Source organism: Cyprinodon tularosa, unplaced genomic scaffold, assembly GCF_016077235.1.
Source record: "Cyprinodon tularosa strain WSP-4 unplaced genomic scaffold, ASM1607723v1 ctg752, whole genome shotgun sequence".
NCBI classification, from domain to species: domain Eukaryota; kingdom Metazoa; phylum Chordata; class Actinopteri; order Cyprinodontiformes; family Cyprinodontidae; genus Cyprinodon; species Cyprinodon tularosa.
The window spans coordinates 210770-231923 of NW_024039510.1; the positions used below are offsets into that span (position 1 = coordinate 210770).

The 21154-nt window shown below is 39.1% G+C and overlaps 2 protein-coding genes across 4 annotated transcripts in view; one reads left to right on the forward strand and one right to left on the reverse strand.

The window, feature by feature from the left end:
* Positions 1–4325, reverse strand: part of ift81 (intraflagellar transport 81 homolog) — a 28221-nt gene extending 23896 nt beyond the window's left edge. The window contains exons 1-6 of one of the 3 annotated variants that reach the window (XM_038270163.1): positions 3955–4325; positions 3768–3868; positions 2452–2632; positions 2280–2369; positions 516–581; positions 114–224 (exon numbers count right to left, since the gene is read on the reverse strand). In XM_038270163.1, coding sequence (XP_038126091.1) covers positions 114–224; positions 516–581; positions 2280–2369; positions 2452–2632; positions 3768–3868; positions 3955–4098 — 693 coding nt within the window. In that variant the 5' untranslated portion in view covers positions 4099–4325. Of the gene's footprint in view, positions 1–113; positions 225–515; positions 582–2279; positions 2370–2451; positions 2633–3767; positions 3872–3954 lie in introns of all 3 variants that reach the window. The other 2 variants (XM_038270164.1, XM_038270162.1) reach the window with 2 other exon arrangements.
* Positions 4326–10330: 6005 nt separating this feature from the next.
* The window catches only part of LOC119773249 (breakpoint cluster region protein-like), a 57755-nt gene continuing 46931 nt past the window's right edge, over positions 10331–21154 (forward strand). Inside the window, exons 1-2 of the mRNA XM_038270160.1 lie at positions 10331–10439; positions 10994–12351. Of these exons, the coding sequence (XP_038126088.1) occupies positions 10390–10439; positions 10994–12351 (1408 nt within the window). The 5' untranslated portion in view covers positions 10331–10389. The remainder of the gene's footprint in view (positions 10440–10993; positions 12352–21154) is intronic.

A 21154-nucleotide genomic window follows, 5' to 3' on the forward strand; every position in this document is an offset into this window, starting at 1 on the left:
TGAATGCTCTATTCCCATTGGTTTTAAACATTTGCCTATTGAAACAAACAATTTTTAGGATGTGTGTGTTAACTTGTTTAAATATTTTGAAAGTGTAGATCGAGCTAAAGTACCTGGTACTTCTGCTCTTGCTTCTGATGAGTCAGTGACTCCTCTCTTTCCTTCTCCACTCGAAGCTGTCTGGCCTCCTCCAACATTTGGTGATGGTTTGACACCAACTCCACCTAGTGGACGGAAATGTAAACAAATATGCAGATAAAGTCTAATGTAACACCTTCACAAAGTTTTCAGGAATCAGTTGAACCTCTACCAGTCATGTTTCACCTACAGTACCTTTTGTACATATGTAGGTGACTCATTAACCAATAACTTATTACCTCTTAACCTCTCTATGACAGTCAAATGCCTCTGGAGGCCATTATGAAAGCTGCTCATGTGTGTCACAACATTAGGTTTTTATTTGACATTGTATTCTTTATGAGTGGAGGCATTACAAAAACCAAAGTTTTACTTACCCTCTTCATAAGTCTCTCCACACGTTTGAGGAGTTGATCTTTTTCTTCTTCCATGGCAGTAATATCCTGCCAAAGAAGGAATTTTAGTGCTGCTGTTAAACCGGTATAAAAAAAGTTATCACAAGTGTCATAATTGTGAGGATTTTTGGTATCTTATGTATGTCGTGACGTCTACTAATTGAGTTTCTGTTAGGAGATGTTATGTAAAATTACTAAAAGGGTTAAATAAAAAGTTGTGAAAAAATATAAAAAATATGAAATTCGCTTGAATTAAAGGGGTCATAGAATGCAGAACAGAGTTAACTTTGTCAAAGATGAATAACGATAGTTCAGTGGGTGAAATGGACGTACAGAGAAGTATAAACCCAATCAACACCTCTTTTCTCCAAGGATTGGAGCGACCGAACCCAACCCGTTGACGGTAGCCTGGACAACCGTGGACCTGTGCTTCCCCCTGCCTGCCTTACCGGGCACGGGTCCGCCGTTGTCCAGGCTACCGTCACCGGGTCGGATCCAGTCTCTCCGCCCCCCCGCTGGCTCCCTGTTTTGACTATGTGCTGCACTGTAATCCTGAGGCATAGCCAGAAAATGTTTATAAGGTTGGCAAGGCAAAAACCAATGTACACTGAGGGTTGGCCAAAAGTAGATAGGCACCAGAACCTCAGCGTCACTCTACAATGGAAACAGGAAAATTAAAGAGCAAAACATCCATATTTTCTAAATAAAGACTAACTACACTTTCCCAAAGCCTTTGCTAACAAACAGAAGAATGTATTCAAACATCCGTGCTGTCTGGATAAAAGGTATTGTGGATAAAATTCTTTCAGGTTTGAGTTTTGGGCGAACATCTTTTACATTCTCATTACTTACCTACATTTTTTCAATAATCATTCTGCATAAAATTGATATTGACAAGCACTAATATCTACATAAATTGATTATTTAATGTTTTATTTAAATAGATATTTATTTATGATTTCACTGAAGACTCCTAGATGTCTTGCAGAGACACTTAATATTCTCTTTACCCAAAAACACCATATCTATTTCTGCTTGAATTCTGTACTCATCTTTAATGTTAGCATAATGATGTGCATATTTAACCACAGTGTTTTTGTTGTCAAGTAATTGTTAATATAGGAAAATTTAAAATGATTTGAATATTCCACTTAAGAGCGTAACTGTTGCCAGCATCTGTATTAGAGAGAAATAAATGGTAAGGGTGGCCACAGTGGCCCTGCTGTAGTCAACCAAAATCCCGGATTATTTTGAAATTCCTCCCGGAAATGTTTTTAGGTATGAAAAGTAGGACATGTCCAGGAAAAAAAGGACGCCTGATCACCCTACCATATCAACATGCTTGTTAATATGATGCGTCTTTGCTGAGCAGCTTCGCTCGTTGTAAACCAACCAATCAGCACACACCTCATCTAAATATTCATGAGCATACCATAAAAAGAAGAAAACCTGTCGTTTTATTCTGGGACTCTTAACCAGGCTTGCATTGAGGCTCATAGAACGGCAAATATGCCATTTTCAGCCCAACCAATGTTACACACCCTATTCAGAGACCTTTAGGACCAGCACCAAATACCCTGTATAATCATTCTATGACCCCTTTAAGCTCCTTTGTTTTCTAATTTCTCTAACTAACATCTACAACCATTATGAATAGAATTGTGTCTGCAATCTTTGGGTGGTTTTATCTGTGTATAAATGCAGCTGAAGGTTTTTAAAATGTGTTAAAGCACAGCATAACTTTACCCGTCTGATCTCCGCTGTGGAGAAGCCTGAGCTCCTCAGATGCTCACACTCCTTATGGTATGTCTTAAATCCTTCCACCAGCTCTTCATACTGAAAACACAAGCTTTGTGCTTTAGAAAGTTTCCAAACACTGAAAATGAAATTGTGATTTCAACTTGTACTTGTGACCGACCTGATGATAAGTATCATTGATGATATCATCCTGCAAAAACTCAGCAGGTATCGCCAGCTTCATCAAAAAATTGGCTAGATAAGCCCTCTTCTTTAGGTCAGGGACTCTCTGCAGTAACCAGTGGAGGATTGGGTGAACTACAGGTTTGCTACCACTCACCAAACCCTGTCTGAAGCTGCTCCTACAAGTGGGAAGAAAAGAGAACTACTAGCATCTTAAATCATTATTTAATAAAGCAGATTAAATAAAAATAAACCATGGTTGAAAATGTATCCCTGTAATGACACAAACGCAGATATACAAAATAAATAGAATAGGATAACATGATTATGAAAAAGTATACGGTTCAATTTAGAAGACATTTTAATAAAAATAACACTCTTACAGCGTTAATACACAAGTGAACAAAATTCAAGCTTTTGGTTTTGATGTAGTTTATAAAGATATTCATATAATCACATAAAACTGAACTATTTTCATAACGGCCTCCTAGTTTTATAGATGACAGAGTTATTATGTCAAGACACAGGTTTGGCCTGTTCTTTGCAGTACTTCTTAGGCTTAATCTGGTTGGATGGGGGACATTGTGCACACCCTTTTTCAGATCCCTCTGTTCAATTAAGATTCAGTCACGTACTCTGGTTTAGTCACTCCAAGACTTTGCCTCAGTTCCAAGTATATGCATTTCAGTTACAAATGCAATGAATAGAGACCCTTCTCTAGAGACACCATAGACCTCTTAACTGCCTTTCTAATTAATGCTCTTTTAGCCCAACATGTCAGTTTGGTTCAAATCATACTTTTCCATTTTAGTAAGAAGTTTACATATTAATTGTGCAAATTATCCTGAGCTTTGCAAACCTTAGAAAAAAATATGCAAAACCTGGGATATTATTTAATAATATTTTCTGCTTTAATCTTTCCCCACAATTTACTCCCTGAACTGGCTGTTTGCAGTGTTGCTTAGTCTTCATATGCTTTTTATTCTCCCTTAAAATTCTCACGCCTTGACAGGGGCAGCATAATCTAATCAATCTATCTATTTACTGATCAGTTGAAATGTTTTAATTGGCTGCATTTAGAGGTTTCAAAGTAAATTAGTGTAATATAAATGTATTTCATTTTCTTATTGTATTTTGAAAGATCTCATATAAAAACTATCCTGTTACTACACTGTTTTACACATGTGATAGGAACCTGCCACAGTGTAAAGGTATGAATAAATTGCACGATACTGCATATAGAAAACAGATAATAACACTTGCATTTATTAATTCATGGTTGGATATTTGATGGATATGTGAAATATCACTCACACGTCAGAGTGGTTCCCAGGAGGTTTGTATTTCAGCGTATCCAACAGGGCAGACATTCTCTTCACTGTTTTTTCTGGGGTTTCCTCTCGGATATCTACGGCCTGCTACACGAACAACAAAGCCAGTTAGTGAGGTTAAATGGAAACGATTGATCCGTTGACGAATAGAAGTTTAACACTCAGTTTACCTTCGGGTCTATTTCAGACAGAACATCGTTTAAAATCTGCAGGAGCTGCACGGTGTCCAATGAGTCAAACGTGATGAGGTTGAAGTTCTTCTTGAAGGGCTCCTTGTTGAGTTGTTCAACAATGAATTTCAGTTGTTCGCTCATAGTGGGAGTTTAAAAAGATTCACCTAATTGTAACGGCTCCTCGTGTTGTTAAATAGCGAGCTAACCAGCTAGCGCCGACGTAAAGAAAAGGTCCCTATTAATATTTAAGTTAGCCTAGCTGACCTGACCAGTCAAAATATTATTTAGCTTCCTGTCAATGTCCGACATAAAGCAACAGTTAAAAAAGAATGCATAGAGTTGTGTGCTCGGTTGTGTGCTCGGTTCAAAGAAAAGGTAAAAACCGTTGGTCGGTTCTCCATAGATACCGTATAGGCGTCACGAAGCGGTTGCTAACAGGAAATGCCTCATTAACTACCAATGCCTGGGTAGTTCAAGACAGTTGAATTTTCAACGATCTACCCAAACGATTGGATACCCATCCCATTTGCTAACTAGAAATAGAGCAAAAAAAAAGAAGGCTATTTCGAATATACTTTGTGAAAAAAATATTTCACAAAACATCAAAATGACACAGATGGTAGCTTATCCTACTTACAGCTTCCTGTATTTTTTTTTTTCTAGAATCACCAGTTTTAAGTAACATATACAGTTGTAGCTGATTTAACAATTTCTACCTGCCTCCACATGTGTACTGAGCTACCAGTGTGAATTTCTTGTGTGTGGGACAATTAGGTTAAAAACAAGGGTGATGCATTTTGTGGCAGGTATTTGACAATAATTGCATCCCGTGCTATTCAGAGGAGTTGACACTTGTATGACTGTATTCCTGTATATCCATCAGTAGTTAAAGGACAAGGGTCAGCAAATGCATATTCTGCCCTGTAAAACAATGACAGCGCAATTGTCGCTGTATGATCAGAAGCCCCACTTGGAGCTTTTAAACAGGCTTTTGAAAAACTTTGATAAGTTGCTGCTGTAGTAGGCTATTATATTTTTTAGAATAAAAGCCTAGCCAATGTTCCTAATAAAAAAAAATTATAGAGCATCCAGTATTGTAAGAAAGTCCATACTGTTTCTTGATAAATACATTATTGTATGAGTTAAGTACGGTTCCGTTTTATGCCTCTTTCCTCGTAAGTTTGAAATGTCCCGTGCTCCTGAATGCACCATAGCTGTCTGACGCTGACGAATGCGTGACACTGGTCTGTGAACGCTGTGCTGTGTAGATGCGCATTTGATTTTACCCTTAAGAGAAAGCTTTGCAATTTCAAAACTCACGTCGGCTATCACTGATTATTGTGTTGTGTAAATAACAAGAGACCACAACAAATAATCAGCCGTACCTCGGACAAAATATTTGGAATTAATGTTATTTTTAAAAAATCCGTATTTTCGTAAATGAATCTGCCAAATAACCACATTTATTTCCCACGAGAGGTATATTTAAACGTTTTTATACCATTAATATAAGAACCCAAGCTCCATTGGTCATATTTTAATCCGTTTTCCTCGTCGATATGCAGTTGAACAGAGCGATGCGCGCTCCCACGACTGGGGATGCATATCTCGGCAGGCATGCATTTTTGGGCATAACACCTGCTTGCTTGAATCCTGGGATATTTTATAAAAGGGGTAGAAAGATATAAGTAACTCTAAACAATGTATAAAGACTATATGTGCTAGATCTCTAATATTTAACAAAAAAAAATTCTTAGTTAAGCATATTGTGCAAAACAGCAATACATTTTTTTAAATCCTATTCAATTCAATTCAGTTTATTTATATAGCGCCAATTCACAACACAAGTCATCTCAAGGCACTTTACCGTTCAACCAGATCATCATCATCCATCAGATTTATATCCCCCACACCACACATATATCTGTTGTTCGAGACAACAGTTGTGTTGGGTGAGAAGTTATGCACATATAGCACATACAAGAGGATTTGTTTGTGGAACTCTGACAGTGTTATTGGCAAATTGTCTACATTAAAGTCCGCTGTCAGAATAAATTCCAATCCTCCAATTTTCTTGAACAAGGTCCTTGGAATACAAAACCAAAATGAGTCCAAGATTTTAACCAATTTATTTTTAGGGTCCAATTTAGGCAGTCAAAATCAATAACTTTGAGACCCCCATCCTTTGCGTCTTTAACCATACTGCTTTTCTTCATATAATGTGATCTGTTTCTCCAAATTAAATTTAGGTTGATTTGGTTAATAGATTTAATTAATCTGTTTGGAATGGCATTGGAATAGGCTGGGTAGACACATCTAGACAAAAATTCCATCTTAGTTAGGTAGATGCGTCCTAGTATTGATAAATCCCTCTGTAGCCATAAGTTTAGTCGTGACTTGCATTGCTTTATTTTATTTTCTACATTAAGAAGTTGGCTCCGTTTTCGGTCTCTGGATAAGTGGATACCCAGATATTTAATTTCAGATTTAATAGGGATATTATAGATGTCTGTCAGTGGCGTCTCATGTACAGCCAGCGATTGACGCTTTTTAAGGTTTATTGTTAAGCCTGAGGCTTTGGAGAATTTTTTGATTTTAGCAATAGTTTTTGAAATTTGGTGTCTATCTTTCAGGAATAATACAGATGGCTAGCATTTATGTGGCTAAGATGAACAGATATGGTGAGATGGCAGCCCTGAGGAATAACCACATTAACCTTGAAGCTTGGGGTGGTGCCACTGGGAAGTAGGACACAACTGCTAAAATCTCAATACCGTCCACTGATAAATTCTCGAAACTTGACTCCGAAACCAAAGTGTTTGAGAGTCAAAAGAATAAATGGATGCTCCACGGAGTCAGGCGCTTTGTAGAAGTCTAGAAAGAGAAGGAAACCATCATCTTCTATTTGGTTTCTATATTCAATGATGTCCATTACCAATCTAATATTATTATGGATTGATCTTACCTTTAAGAATCCTAACTGTGTATCTGCAAATAGATCTGAAATCCCTGTTTGATGTAAGTTAGAAGTTTGTAGTCTGAATTTCTGAGTTTAATGGGTCTTCTGTTACTGTATCTATGATTCTGTGATCTTTCCCAGGTTTTGGAATTGAAATGACAACTCCATGTCTCATTGTTGGTGGAAGCACACAGGTTTAAAATATTCAGTAAAAACTTTCATTTTACTTTGCTACTGAAAAAAATAGGATATTTTCCAATAGAAGTTGAAAATCTTTTAAAATACTTGGATCCATATAGTAACAAAGGTGTTGCCAGAAGGTCTTAGCGTATGGACACAACCAAAACAGATGCTAACAGATTCTGGAAGAAGATCACAAAAAGTGCAGTTCACAATAATATCAAAATTGAACTTTTTTAGGTGACCTTTGGCAGGACAGACCCTGTGAAGGAGTTTGAATTAAACTTCCTTTACTTTGTTAGTGAGCAGAAAGTGATTAGGTTACAGCCAATATGTTTCCAGGACACATCAATCACAAAGCGGTTCCAGTATGATACAGCAGCAGGGGTAGATGCCCTCTCTGAAAAAGGGATCTGAATGATTTATTATTAGGAACAATAATTGGGTTTGCAAAATTATTAAGCCCCCTTTTGCTGCGGTTACAGCTGCAAGTTGTTCTTCTATCACAACTCGGGCTCAGGGAAGTTAGATGAGGATAGTTTTTGAACAGCAATTTTCAGTTCTTTCAGTTATTGGATTCTCAATTGGATTAAGGTCTGGACTTTGACTTGGCCGTTATAACACCTCAATATGTTTATTTCTGAACTATACCATATCAGATATAGCTTTATGAAGATAAAACGCCGTCCCAGTCTCAGGTCTTTTGCAGACGCCAACAGGTTTTCTTCCATAATAGTCCTGTATTTGGGCCCATCCATCTTCCCATCAACTTTAACCATCTTCCCTGTCTCTGCTAAGGAATTGCAAAAAAACAGTGATTTTGGTTTCATATCACCAGAGCACCTTCTTTATCATGTTTGGTGTGTATTGCAGGTGGCTGGTGGCAAAGTTTAAACAAGAATTTTATTGGCTATCGCTAAGAAATAGCTTTCTTCCTTAAAGACCAGGTTTGAGCAGTCCTGTGGACAAAGTGTCCTTCCTCAGCTGTAGATCTTTGCAGTTCATCCAGAGTGATCATGAGTCTCTTGGCTGAATCTCTGATCAGTCTTCTTGTTTGAGCTGAAAGTTTAGAGGGACAGCTGGGTCTTTGCAGTGGTCTGATACTCCTTCCATTTCGATATTATCACTTGCACGGTGCTGCTTTGGATGTTAAAGCTTTGAAAATCTTTTTGTATCCAAATCCAGATTTAAATTTCTCCACAACAGTATTTTGAACCTGCCTGGTTCTTGGTTCTTCATGATGCTCTCTCCCCTTTAAACAGAAGTAAGCACAGAGCAGGTGCATTTTTACAGAGACTTGATTACACAGAAGATATGCATTATTTGTTCTACATTTTGTCCCTTTTCTTGTTGTTTTCTTTACTAAGTTTTGTACTCAGTTGACTTTTCATGTTGTCTCAAAAAGAATGAAAGATTTTTTTCCAAGCACTAAGCTCACTTAGCTGATTGCTATTTCCTTTGTTTCCGAAAACTCGATGGCAAAGTTACTAGCCCCGTAATTCTTTTCCCTGTAGTCAAGCCAAGATCTGCTTATCTGTTCTCCATTTTTTCATTTGTATGAAATAATAGCTGCATAAATCATGACAGCAGACAAGATAGAGGAGAGCATGAGTCAGGATTACGAATCTACTTGCTCTGGAGAGCAGAGTTTGGTGATTATATATGTTGTTGCCAAAGTCTCCACTAGCAGAAAAAAATTGCTAGATTTGGCGCTAGGCGCCTTTTTGAAATAAAAGCGCTAGAGGGGTCTGAAAAGTCGCAAAATATAGCAACAAAACCTCTAAGTTGGCCACACTGCTCTTCACACCATTTTCAAATGGTTTGCTGCTGTCTGTCTGGACGTTTCTAAAAATGTGCAGGAAATGGACTGATAAAATGTGGTGGACAATGAAGGGGGGGGCTGATACGCACTTAATATTATAAGGATTCTGATGGCGTTTTAGCAAAAGTATTTTTATCAAAAACATAAGTAATGTGCATAAAAAAGGAATAGTTGTATAAAAGTCGTAGGGAATTGGCTTTTCCAACCATTGCATTTCCGAATTTTTCCTAGTAGTGCACAACTTCACACGAGTAAATAAAGTGAATGTGATTGGTCGTTTATCAAGAGGGCCGGATTCTTGTGGCGGAAGATTTGCAAGCAAGTCTGGTTGTGGCCGGTGTCTTGGAAGCATCTTGCTTACCAGTTGGCAACTTAGTATCAGTAGGTTCCCAATAGGAAATTACACTGACGGCAACCACACATCCAAGAAACGCTATGGACAGCCTAAACATGCAAGAGGAGAAGAGTATTTTTGTCGGCGGTCATGGGTGAGTCTCCTCCATCATGCATTTTTTATTTGGAGCGGCGATGAAGTTGTTGTGGAAGAGGACGCCAGGGCTTCAGAAGCTTCATTTGGTGTAGAAGGCTTACAGCCGTACATGTCTTAGCCCTTGCCTTGCAACGCTGCCAGTTCTGTTAGCTGCCGAAGACACAGACGTCCATCTCTGTGAACACTGGAACATAACTCAACGGTAGAGTAAATTATTCTTATTTGTTATTTTAATAATTGCGTATATTAGCTGTGGGATATGAATCAAGATCCTATGACTGAAAAAAATTGATTGACAGATGACCGTTGATATATGATTGGCCGAATTTAGGTGTACAGGCTGACGTATAACTAATGGCCCGCATAAGGTAACGAAAAAAACCCCCCCACAGATTTTAAGACAGGGTTTTTTTGTTTTGTTTTTTTATGGAAATTTTCTAACTTTTGGGACAATATGTTCTGATAAAGAGTACGTTTACATACATGTTTAAGCCAGAATGATTAGAAATTTAAATATGAACTCCCTGCAACTTTAACCGTACATGTAAAGGGTTTTATGGGGTCCCCTAAGAACTTGTGGCCCTAGGCAACTGCCTAGTATTGCCTAATGGTAAATCCCCACTAATTATCATCAGTCATCTAGGTCAACATTGGATCATTCAGAGATCCTAACTGATCTTCTGGAGAGAGTTTTCTGCAGAGTTAGTTAAAAAAAAAAATTCAATATTTCTACGTTTCGTTCCACTTCATGATTGTGTCCCACTTGTTGTTGATTCTTCACAAAAACATTAAAATTTTTTTACCTTAATGTTTGAAGCCTGAAATGTTCCAAAAGTTAAAGGTGGCGAATTCTTTCCCAAGGCAACAAAAGTTGCGATTGCAGCACGGCAGCATCCGAGCTCTTAAACCACCAGGTGGCGATGTGTTCACGAGTCACTACTGTAAACAGTAGCAGGATTAACAAGTAAAAGTAGGGCTGCTATGACTAACCGACATGTGTGGAGCTGCTGGGAGGATAAAGGAAACGTTTGGTATGTTCCAGAGACATGTTTAGTTTTATTAACTTAGGACGTGTTCGTTTTTATTTTTTACTCCCACCTGACTTCAGTGGACTGTGTGGAAAATACCGACCTGCCCCTGAAATCATCTTTTTTATGTTTATTTGTCTCTTCTGTTTTATATGAGCCGAGTCATATTCTGGAAAACGCGTCAGGTTGAATAGACTTTTGAAGACATTTCTGTTTAGCTTTAAATGTTCATAATTAAAGCCCATCCTATTGCAGTGAAAGCTTTTTTCCCACTTTTTAATGCTTTTGAGGCATAAATCTGAATGATATCCAGGCCCCTCCTCTCTGAGCTGTTAGTCAGTCTGAGACCAGAGACGGAGAGAGCTGCAAATCTGAGAGGAACTCTCGTAGTTTATGTTTTTGTTCTTGTTTTTTTGGAATGCGGTGATAGAATTGGATCGGTGTTTTTTTTTAATGCTTTTAATTTATTTATGTATACGTTTATTGTTGTTCCGCGTGTAGAAACAGAAGCCAAGAAGACGCTCCGTCTAACTTTCTCTTACTGCTACTTTAAACAGGGGCTTCAGGATGGTGGAACCGGTAGGGTTTGCGGAGGCATGGAGAGCCCAGTTCCCTGAGTCTGCCCCCCCTAAGATGGATCTGAACACGTTAGGGGACATTGAACAGGAGCTGGACAAATGCAAATCCTCTATCCGGCTGCTGGAGAAACAAGTCAACAAAGAGCGTTTTCGGATGATCTACCTGCAGACTCTTCTCGCTAAAGAGAAAAAATCCTATGATGGGCAGAGATGGGGGTTTAAAAAGATACCACAGATGAATGACCAAGATATGCCCAGTGGGTCAGAAGACAGGAGGGCACAGACTAATGAGGCACAGGTAGATGAGCAGGAGCAAAAGCAGAGGGGCTTCTGCAGGAATCCAAGGAACACTGGACACCCAGAGGAAATAGTAGATGATCTGTCTTCGACAAAACCTAAAGAAAGTGTGTCCCCTGCTCGCCATGACTCTGAGCCTCCTGCTTTCCCAGTGGGAACAGGATCTGTTGCAGCTCTGAGGTCCAACTTTGAGCGCATCAGGAGAGCTAACTCCCAACCAGCAGGGGAAAACAGGGGGTTATCAGTGATGGGAAGCCAGGAGAAACCCTTCTACGTGAACATGGAGTACCATCATGAACGAGGGCTGGTCAGGGTAAACGATAAGGAGGTCTCGGATAAGATCAGCACCTTGGGTTGTCAGGCCATGCAGATAGAGCGAAAGAGGTCCATGCATTCTTTACCAGGAAACCTATCGGCTGTTGCAGGGGAAATTTGCAAGCCAGTTCAGAGAGGTAGATCCACTGAAGGGCCCTGCAACTTCAGCTGGTCACCTGACGATCCTGAGGTCATCAAAAACTTCCTAAAAGACAGGTCTGCTGAGGGGAAGTCAGAGAGGCAGACAGTAGAGTACCAGCCTTACACCAGTTTGTACATTGGCGGACTGATGGGTGAAGGCGACACTCGAGTGATCCACATCAGGGACGGCAGCTTAGAAGAGGATCCCCACCTCACTTGGCCGAGGCGCTCCTACTCTCCAGGGAGCTTTGATGATGTTGGCGGTGGCTACACACCAGACTGCAGCTCTAATGAAAACCTGACATCCAGTGAGGAGGACTTCTCCTCAGGCCAGTCCAGCCATGTGTCTCCCAGCCCTTCTACCTATCCTATGTTTAGGGAGAAAAGCCGCTCTCCCTCCCAGCACTCCCAGCTATCCATCGACAGCAGCAGCCCACCCACACCTCTGCCACAGAAATGTCTGAAGCAGCAGGGCGCCCCCTCAATCATCGGTGTCCGTAAAAGGGGCCAGATGTGGCCCGGTGATGGAGACTCCACCACATCCAGCAGGACCTTCCATGACAACAGTGTGCTTCGAGATTTGGGTAGGTCCCTTTAGACTACACGTGCCGTGACTAGAAGTATTATTATTTAGAAGTTAAAACTCTGAAGTAAAAATGCCTTTATTAGTTTTTTCTTCTTCTGATTGTCAATTCAAATTAGTTCAGAGTTTATTCTCCAAGTACCATAACAAATACAACAGGATGTGATTTTGAATCGGACAGAAAAGGAAATACAAGATTATCCTCATTTATACATACTAAATTAACCTTTACTTGCCACAGAGTCCAGACCTTCAAAAAAAAAAGAAAAAAAAAAGGAATCCGTATTGGTCTGAAAACTCATCTTGAGTCGCAATTAAAACAGACCTCTTTAATCACTGAAACACTTTAGTGTGTAGCATGTGTGAGTCACTGATGCATAGAATGCACCAACAATCTCTTTATTGTTGACCTCGTTTTTTTGGCCCTAATGCAATAAATCCATCCTAAAGTGTTCTCATCAGTTGAGATTAATATGCTAAGACATAGTTTTATTTATTTAGGTTTCAGATAATCTAACTGAAGTGTTTTATTCCACCGAATGTGGCCCACTAAAAAAGGATGACATGTCTTTTTGAATTTAATTACCTTTCTTTTTCTTGAAAAGTTTTATTTGCTTCCATTATCTACATTTATCAAGCTCTTCTATCGAGGAATTTTTCTCATTACCTTTCAGTAATAACAAATTTGGTTTTGCATCATTTGATGCTCTTTTGTTCTTTGTAAACAGCACAGCCTTCACTTTTTCACCTCTTTATACTCCCTGCCCTCTGAATGCTACATTCTCTCCATTAAGACACACTGAGGCATTGGTTCCCCTACGGCGTTGGTGTTGGTAATCTCACATTGGAGTAATTAACCTAAAGGGTTTGTTCTAGCTTGATACATTTGGGAGGGTTGGTTAAAATGAGCTCAGATGAGTCGGTGAAGAAAAAGAGCCTGTCATGCTTGACGTTTAATCAATCAAGAGTCTTTATTTTCTTAATGAAACCAGAATTAATTTTTGCAGAAAGATTTTGAGACTCCCCCGCTTAGAAGATGAATAAAAATCAATTAAAGTAGATTCTTAAACAGCCTTAGAGAAAAAAATCTGAACTTATCTAGAAATGTAAAATCTAGAAATGCAGTAATAAGTGTAGTGTTTGCAAAGTTTAGCCACAAGAAGTCCATTCTTATTAAATGTGTTTGTCAGAAGGAGTGTGAGTTTGTGAAGGTTAGACTGAGTGGCTGGAGAGTGGAGGGGGCAAGTGGGAGCCTTTCCCTGGAGACCGGATGTAAGTGTTTGCATAGCGAGTTCCTTTGCTTCATTAGCTTTTGGGAAGAAGCTGTTTTTGAGTCTGTTTTTTCTCGATTTAATGCTGCCGTGTTATACAAACGTGACATTACCATCAAAACAACAGTCATCCATGTTTCCTGTCGAGATGCACAAACACAATAGACAAATAAGTCAATAAGTATTGATTAGCATTAAAGTCACAAAAACAATATGACAATATTAAGTGGGACAGGGAATAGGGTTTAGGGATCTTTCTAGTCCCAGAGAAAGAGGGGCTTCCCACCTTTAGGAATGTTTAAGCTATTATTTAGGGGAAATCAATCAATCTAACTGTAGACCCATTTTTCTTTTTTAGTTTTGCTCTTTTGTGTTTTGCAATAAAGACACAAATTAATAGTTCAAGCCAGGAAGTGCACATGCTTGTGATGACCCACTGTTAATAGTTTTGGCTGCATAAAGTGATTGTGCTGTCTATAATAACTTCATATGGTTTGTTATGAAAGTTTAAAAACAATAAAATGGTGTCTCTTCCATTTTCTATTTAAATATGATAATTAAGTAGACATACTAAAAATGAATATAATCCTTCAAACTGGCTGCACCATGTGATCAGTACAGCCTATACCACCACATTGTATTTCTAGGTAGGATTAAATGTCCAGAGAAACTAGTGATCAGCAAAACCAATATATTGAATGTATTTATGATTTAAAAGCCAAAGGCCTTGCATTTTATTGGTTCACTGACCCAAGTTAAGCTATTGAGCAGTTAACTTTATCCCAAAATATCCCTACATTTAACTTAAAGCATAAAAAGACACAAGGACATAAAAAAGAATACTATTTTTAACAGTGTTAAAAAGTTATAGAATCATATAAAATCTTTTGTTTTATTTTTTATTTAGAATATTTTTGTTCCATAAAATTAAACTTAACTGTTTTAAGAGTAATTTGGTTTCAATTCAGTTTATTTATATAGCACCAACTCACAACAAATGTCATCTCAAGGCACTTTACAGTTCACCAAATCATACAGTCAAATTGATTCAAAGTTTTCTATATAAGGAAAACCAGCTGTTTGCATAGACTCATTGACTTGAAGGCAATCCCTCACACTAAGAATGCTTGTAGCGACAGTGGAAAGGAAACACTCCCTTTTAACAGGAAGAAACCTCCAGCAAAACAAGGCTCAGTGTGAGCGGCCATCTACTGAGGCCGACTCGGGTTCAAGGAGACAGAAGCAGTAATACAGAAAGAAGCAGAGATGGAAACTGTAAACCAGCTTCACAAACGGCCCTGTCCAGGAAACACACAGGCAGAAAGAGGAGCTCCGAGCCAGCTCCCATGTCAGAGGATGAAGAGAGTTTATCCAGTCCGTTACAGTCAGAGAAACAGGACTACACTGAGCTTTAACATCTATAAACAAATGTGTTGATGGCAGCTGCACAGCTGATATTTCTCTCCAGGATGGTGTCACAGCCGAACAGGAGCAGAACAGATGAAGCTACTATGGGAAAAAGCAGAGAGAGCATAATGTTGGGGATTGAATACACCGTTAGGTTTTTAAAATTGAATGATTGAAGTTTGCATTTAACTAAAAGGTGTCTTAAACATGAGTACATTCAAATTATTACTATTGTTATTCCTGTTATAAAATACAAGCATACTTGTTTCGGGTTTAAAAAGATCATTTAAAACATATTAAACATCTCTATAGATTGTATCATTTGGATCTGGGTTAGCCACTCACCAATTTATTTGTAGTAAAACCAAACATTTAATTTATGATTAAAAGTAGCTGCGTGCAGAAATAAAAAAGCAAACATGTCTTGGGATGTCGCGATAGTTTTCTTTTCTGTAGTTAGTAGTAGTTAACCATTTTATTTTTGTGGTGTGCTGTGGATCTGCATGCTCCCAGCTGTTGCAGCAGGCAGCGGTTCATCCTATAACCAGTCAGCTGATCCTCTTTGTATGAAATCTCTCTAGTCCTTCACTTTCCTTCATGCACTATTCACACAAAGTCATGCTTTTTCAGAGCCTGAGGTGCACTTCAAAGTTTTTGAGCTAATGGAACAGCTGTCTTATGTGGACCTTGTCTAGTGGATTAACAACAATCTGGATTTACCTTGTGATATTCCAATGACATTAGGATGAACCTAGCTGGATTAGGCCTCAGGTTGGGAGCCGATTGGAAGTAAAAAAAAAAAAAAAAAAAAAAAACTTTTTTCTCCGTGGCTTTATGGACTTTTATGCAATTTTTGAAAAACTTGGTTTGGTTGCATTTATTATCAGACCAAACAAGACAAAATGTGTTTTAATCACCCTCAGTTCTCGTATATACAGTGCCTTGCAAAAGAATACATATACATTGAACTTTTTTGCAAGACATATGAAAGCCTGCATAGAGTTTGCCAAGTAACACTTGAAGGACTCCCAGACTCAGAAAGTAGATTCTCTGGTCTGATGAGACCAAGATTCAATATTTTTATTTATTCTTTTTTTTATTTTTATTATTCTTTATTCTAATATGTGTGGAGAAAACTAGGCACTGCTCATGACCTTCCCTGTACAATCCCAACTGTGAAACATGGTGTTAGCCGCATCATGCTGTTTGGGTGTTTTTCAGCTTCAGGTGCAGGACAACTGGTTCCAATTGAAGGAAAGATGAATGCAGCAAAGTACAGTGATATCCCGGAAGAAAATCTCTTCCAGAGAGCTCAGGACCTCAGACTGGGCTGAAGGTTCACCTTCCAACAAGACAATGACCCCAAGCACACAGCTAAAATAACAAAGGAGGAGTTTGAGAACAACTCTGTGACCATTCTTGACTGGCCCAGCCAAAACCCTGACCTAAACCCAATTGAGCATCTCTGGAGAGACCTAAAAATGGCTTGTCCACCAACGCTCACAATCCAATCTCACAGAACTGGAGAGGATCTGCAAAGAAGAATGGCAGCGGATCCCCAAGTCCAGGTGTGAGAAATTTGTTGCATCATTCCCAAGAAGACTCATGTCTGTACTAGCTCAAAAGGGCGCTGAATACTTATGGCAATGTGATATTTCTGTTTTTCTACAAAAAATTCTACATTTCTGTTTTTTTTTTTTTTTTTTTTTTGTGGGGTGTTGAGTGTACATTAATGAGAAATAAAACAAACCTTTTTTTTTTAGCAAATGGCTGCAACTAAACAAAGATTGAAAAAGTTAAAGGGGTCTGAATACCTTCCATATCCACTGTATGTTTACGTAAGGCCGTCTTACGTGCTCGTCCCAAAAAATTCCCCCCAAAATTTTTTGAATTTTTACGGAACGTCCCCATTTTCAGTCTGACATAGTGGAAAAGTTGCAGATCTTCTTTTGGAAAAGTAAGCTTGTATGAGCGGCACAAACAGCGACTTTTAAACAGCATGCATAAGGAGAAATGGGCTCATGCATGCTCTAACGCACGATCAATAGGTGTTCCATCTCGGGAGCGGGTACAGGGTTGTGCATGTGCATTTTTTTTTTAAGTGGAGAGGGCAGGTCTTTTCAAAAAGTTGTTAAAATCCTCCTTGTTGAAATAAATGGCCAACCTAAAATTCCCACATGTGGAATAAGCGTTGTCTCCTGGTTTTGGTTATCTAGGTCGATTGCCATAGCTGGTTTTTAAACATCACCTCTGTTTGGCAGTGGGCCTTTAAAGAGGCCATCTCTCTGATGGGTTATTTTTTCCACTTTTAATTTACATCACAACTCTGACAGGGCTGTGTGTGTAATCATTCTGCCGTGTCTGCAGAAGGGACTTGACACTCTGTTTTAATGTATTACAGTACTTATAAGAAAAGATCCACCCAAAATGGGATACTAAATCTGCCATTATTAAATCATAATCCATTCTAAAACCAGCAGTGTGTCTTTTGCCATGCATTTAGATAAGACCAGCAGTGTCAGGATGTTGCACAGGTTTGACCCATAAATGGATTGGTCTTGGACTTCTGTTCAATTTGAAAAAAGGCTCTGTCTGTTCAGCTCTGCTTCAGACCAGAGATCGGCAAAAACTGCTGCCTCAGCAGGATTCACACTGTTGCAATTCTGCCTTTCATGTTGATTGCAGACTCATGGATATTTAACCTGGATATCTGAGCTCTGGTCATCTTCGAAGCCCCTCTTGTTGCTAATGTAAATATTGACATACAAGAAGAAGTTCTGGCGAAACTATGTGCAGAGATTTTTTTATGTATGAAAGTAAGACACCTGTTCTCCTTTTCAGTGTTTAAGAGCTGGCAGTTCATCAGTACACCAGAACAGGCCTCCTCAGCTGCTCTCACAGTAGAATGCATGAATAGTCTTTGTGTCTTTGCCTGTTGGAAAGTGGACCAGAAAAGCTTGTTTACAAGCTTGCCTGGACTGTTAATTCTAACACTTCCATTAATCTCACTGTTCACTTACATAACAGGCATTTCTTGTAGGCAGGTATTGATGGAAAAAACAATGTTTCGCATGTTCTGGTGGCTGTAGGGCTCCCCTTAGATCGGTTATCCTTCCTTGCACTCAGACTTAACTCTCTGGACCTGCAGGCTCAGCTTCCCTGCCTTGTCGCTCTCAAAGGGCCCTCTGTGCTGCTGCCTGGCAGGCTAAGTGTTTATGGAATGTCTCAGCTGCTCGTGGGGATGGTGAGTTTTTTTGGGGGGGGAGTTACTGAAATTTAAGTTTTGTAGGAAGTCATCTCATACAACACCTGAGCTTCTACAACCCCTGACCTATAAGGTTTGTTTTCTCTGATACCGATGAGCTTAAAACATCATAAATTCCTCTGAACCTTCTATTTAAACTCAGGACCTATGAAACACCTAAGGCACAACATAGAGCCACAGTATTGCCATAAAGTTAGCCTCTGACTGCAGTACTACAAAAGCTAATAACAATTAGCTTTGGATCATTATATGGGAAACCGGCTAATTACAATTTAATCTCAACTTCAGCCTCCAGTTCGATTCTGAATATTTTTAACATTTCTCTTACCTCTGCAGCATTTTGGCTTGGATGTGGAGACGCGGTGGAAGTGCTGGGAACGACATAAGCAAACTCATGTTCTCTCTCTTCCCAGGTGTCCTATGTCATCACCCCCATAGGTACAGCTCTTAGCAGCTGCCCATGGTAGTTTTTCATTGAACAACCCAGCAAGTTAATAATTGCGGGCACAAAATAAAAAACCCGTCCTTCTCAAAATGTTCCAAGCACAGAAGAGACATAGAGGGGCGCTGCAACTTACAGATCTCCTGTGATCTGCTTCAGCCATTTTGAAAGCTGCTCTAGAACCTTAGGAACTTTAAATAAGCTGACACCATCCTTATGGCGTTGGAAGCAGAAAGCTAAACCCAGTGTGAAGGCAGACTTGAGCAGCTTTTAAAAAACAAAAGCACTGTTCTGACTCTAATGTTCTCCTGCATATGTCACTCCTGTTTTCTGACAAAGTCATTAAACGGTGCTAGACACCTCTGAATTGCAGCAATTTTTATTATAAAATCTATTTTATGTGGATCTCCTTGAAATTATTCCATTGATCATTTGTGTTAACATTTTGTCTACAAAATAAAGAAAGAAAATGTCAATATCATGTCATCAACACATGAATTTTCCAGTTGCAATATTATTAGATATAGAAAACTTTAAGGGAACTGATGGCTTTTCCTTTTTAACACCTTGCTGGACCAAGCTAAGTGCTAGCATGCTTTAAGTCTGACTCCATCATTCCGGTCCCAAAAAAATCTCAGGTCTCCTCATTTAATGACTACTAGCGTGTCACACTGACTCTATCATGATGAAGTGCTTCAAAAGGCTGCTAAAAGAACACATCGTCTCCAGTCTCCCCCCAGCATTCAACCCGTTCCAGTTTGACTAACCATGGAACTGCCTAACTGAAGACTCCTTCTCCTCTGCTCTTCACTTGAGCCTAGCACACCTGGAGGAGAAGAACACCCATGTGCGGATGCTGTTCTTGGACTTCAGTTCAGCTTTCAACACCATCATCCCACAGCATCTGATGGGAAAGCTGGAACTGAATCTGTAGGCTACAGGTCAGGTCTGGATTGTTCTGATCTGTAAGGTGTGATGCCTCCATATGCCTCAGCGTCTATGCACTCTGCTGAGCTTGAACTGGCTGCTGGTTCCACCACACAGACCAGTTCCAGACTAGATGTTCTGGAACAATCATCAATGTTTCCATCCATCTCCATTATAGACTGTCGAGTGAGCTCCAAAAGTGTTAGGTTTTTACTTGCCCTTAATCAGAGTGTTGCCATGGCACTAATAAATGCTGGATACTTTTGTTAAAAATAAGACAGTTTTCAATAATTTAGAAGCACCTGTTATGTCCTGCTGCATGATTTTAATGCAGAAGTGCATGAAATCAATGTTGTCGTCAACCTCAAATTGCTAATGCGGCCTATTCGGAGCTGCATAAATCAAACTTTGTTTTTGTGGGAGAGCTTGTGATCAAATTTCTGTCCATCAGCTGGCTGTCCTTTGCATGGGCGGTCAATTTGTTCACAGCAGGGAAGGATAAGTCGGTATTTATTGTCTCTGTGCTCTCATGGGTCTGGGCAGTGTTCTGTTTTGAACTGGGGGAATATGGATGCTGCTATTTTGGTTTCAGCTGGGCTCAATTCATTGACCTTCTTGCTCAGTTGATTTTTACTTTTGGAAACTGGTATCTGAATTTGATGCTATTTCCCCCTCTGTTCTTTCAGCTATGATAAACGAGGGTTAAATCAAGGCTATGAATTTTAATCTAATCAGCTAAAATGTGTTTGCTGCTTCATGAGCACATAATCTCACCCTAAGTCTAAGGAGAAGCTGTTTGTTTTTACAAAAGTAAAAATTTAAATTTTGAATTAAGACCCATGTTGTAGTTGAACAGTGTTACTTGATTATTTATGTGACATAGAGGCTGTGACGTGGGTGACTTTATCTCTGCAGCACATCTGTCAATCCCTTTCTGCCTGTTTTATCGTAGTTCATCTGTACGGATTAGGATCAGGGCTTTCAATGTGGCTTTGCTTTGTCATGGGTGAATGTCTAACAGGCCTGTTGTATCTGTCCTGAGTGTCTCTGTTGTTCACATGCTGCAGGAAGGAAAAGTACTCTATGATGCCTAATTGTTCTCCAGACACAGGCTATAGAGTTTGGAGACGCTTTGTTTGGTGGAGGGTTGTATTCTTTAGGTCTACAGGTGCTGGTCATAAAATTAGAATATCATGAAAAAGTAGATTGATTTCAGTAATTCCATTTAAAAAGTGAAACTTGTATATTATATTCATACATTACATACAAACTCATATATTTCAGATGTTTATTTTGTTTAATTTTGATGATTACAAATGACAACAAATGAAAATCTCAAATTCATCATATCAGAAAATTAGAATATTACTGAAGACCAATAAAAACAAAGGATTTATAGAAATGTTGGCCAACTGAAAAGTATGAACATGAAAAGTATGAGCATGTACAGCACTCAGTATTTAGTTGGGCCTCCTTTGGCCTGTATTACTGC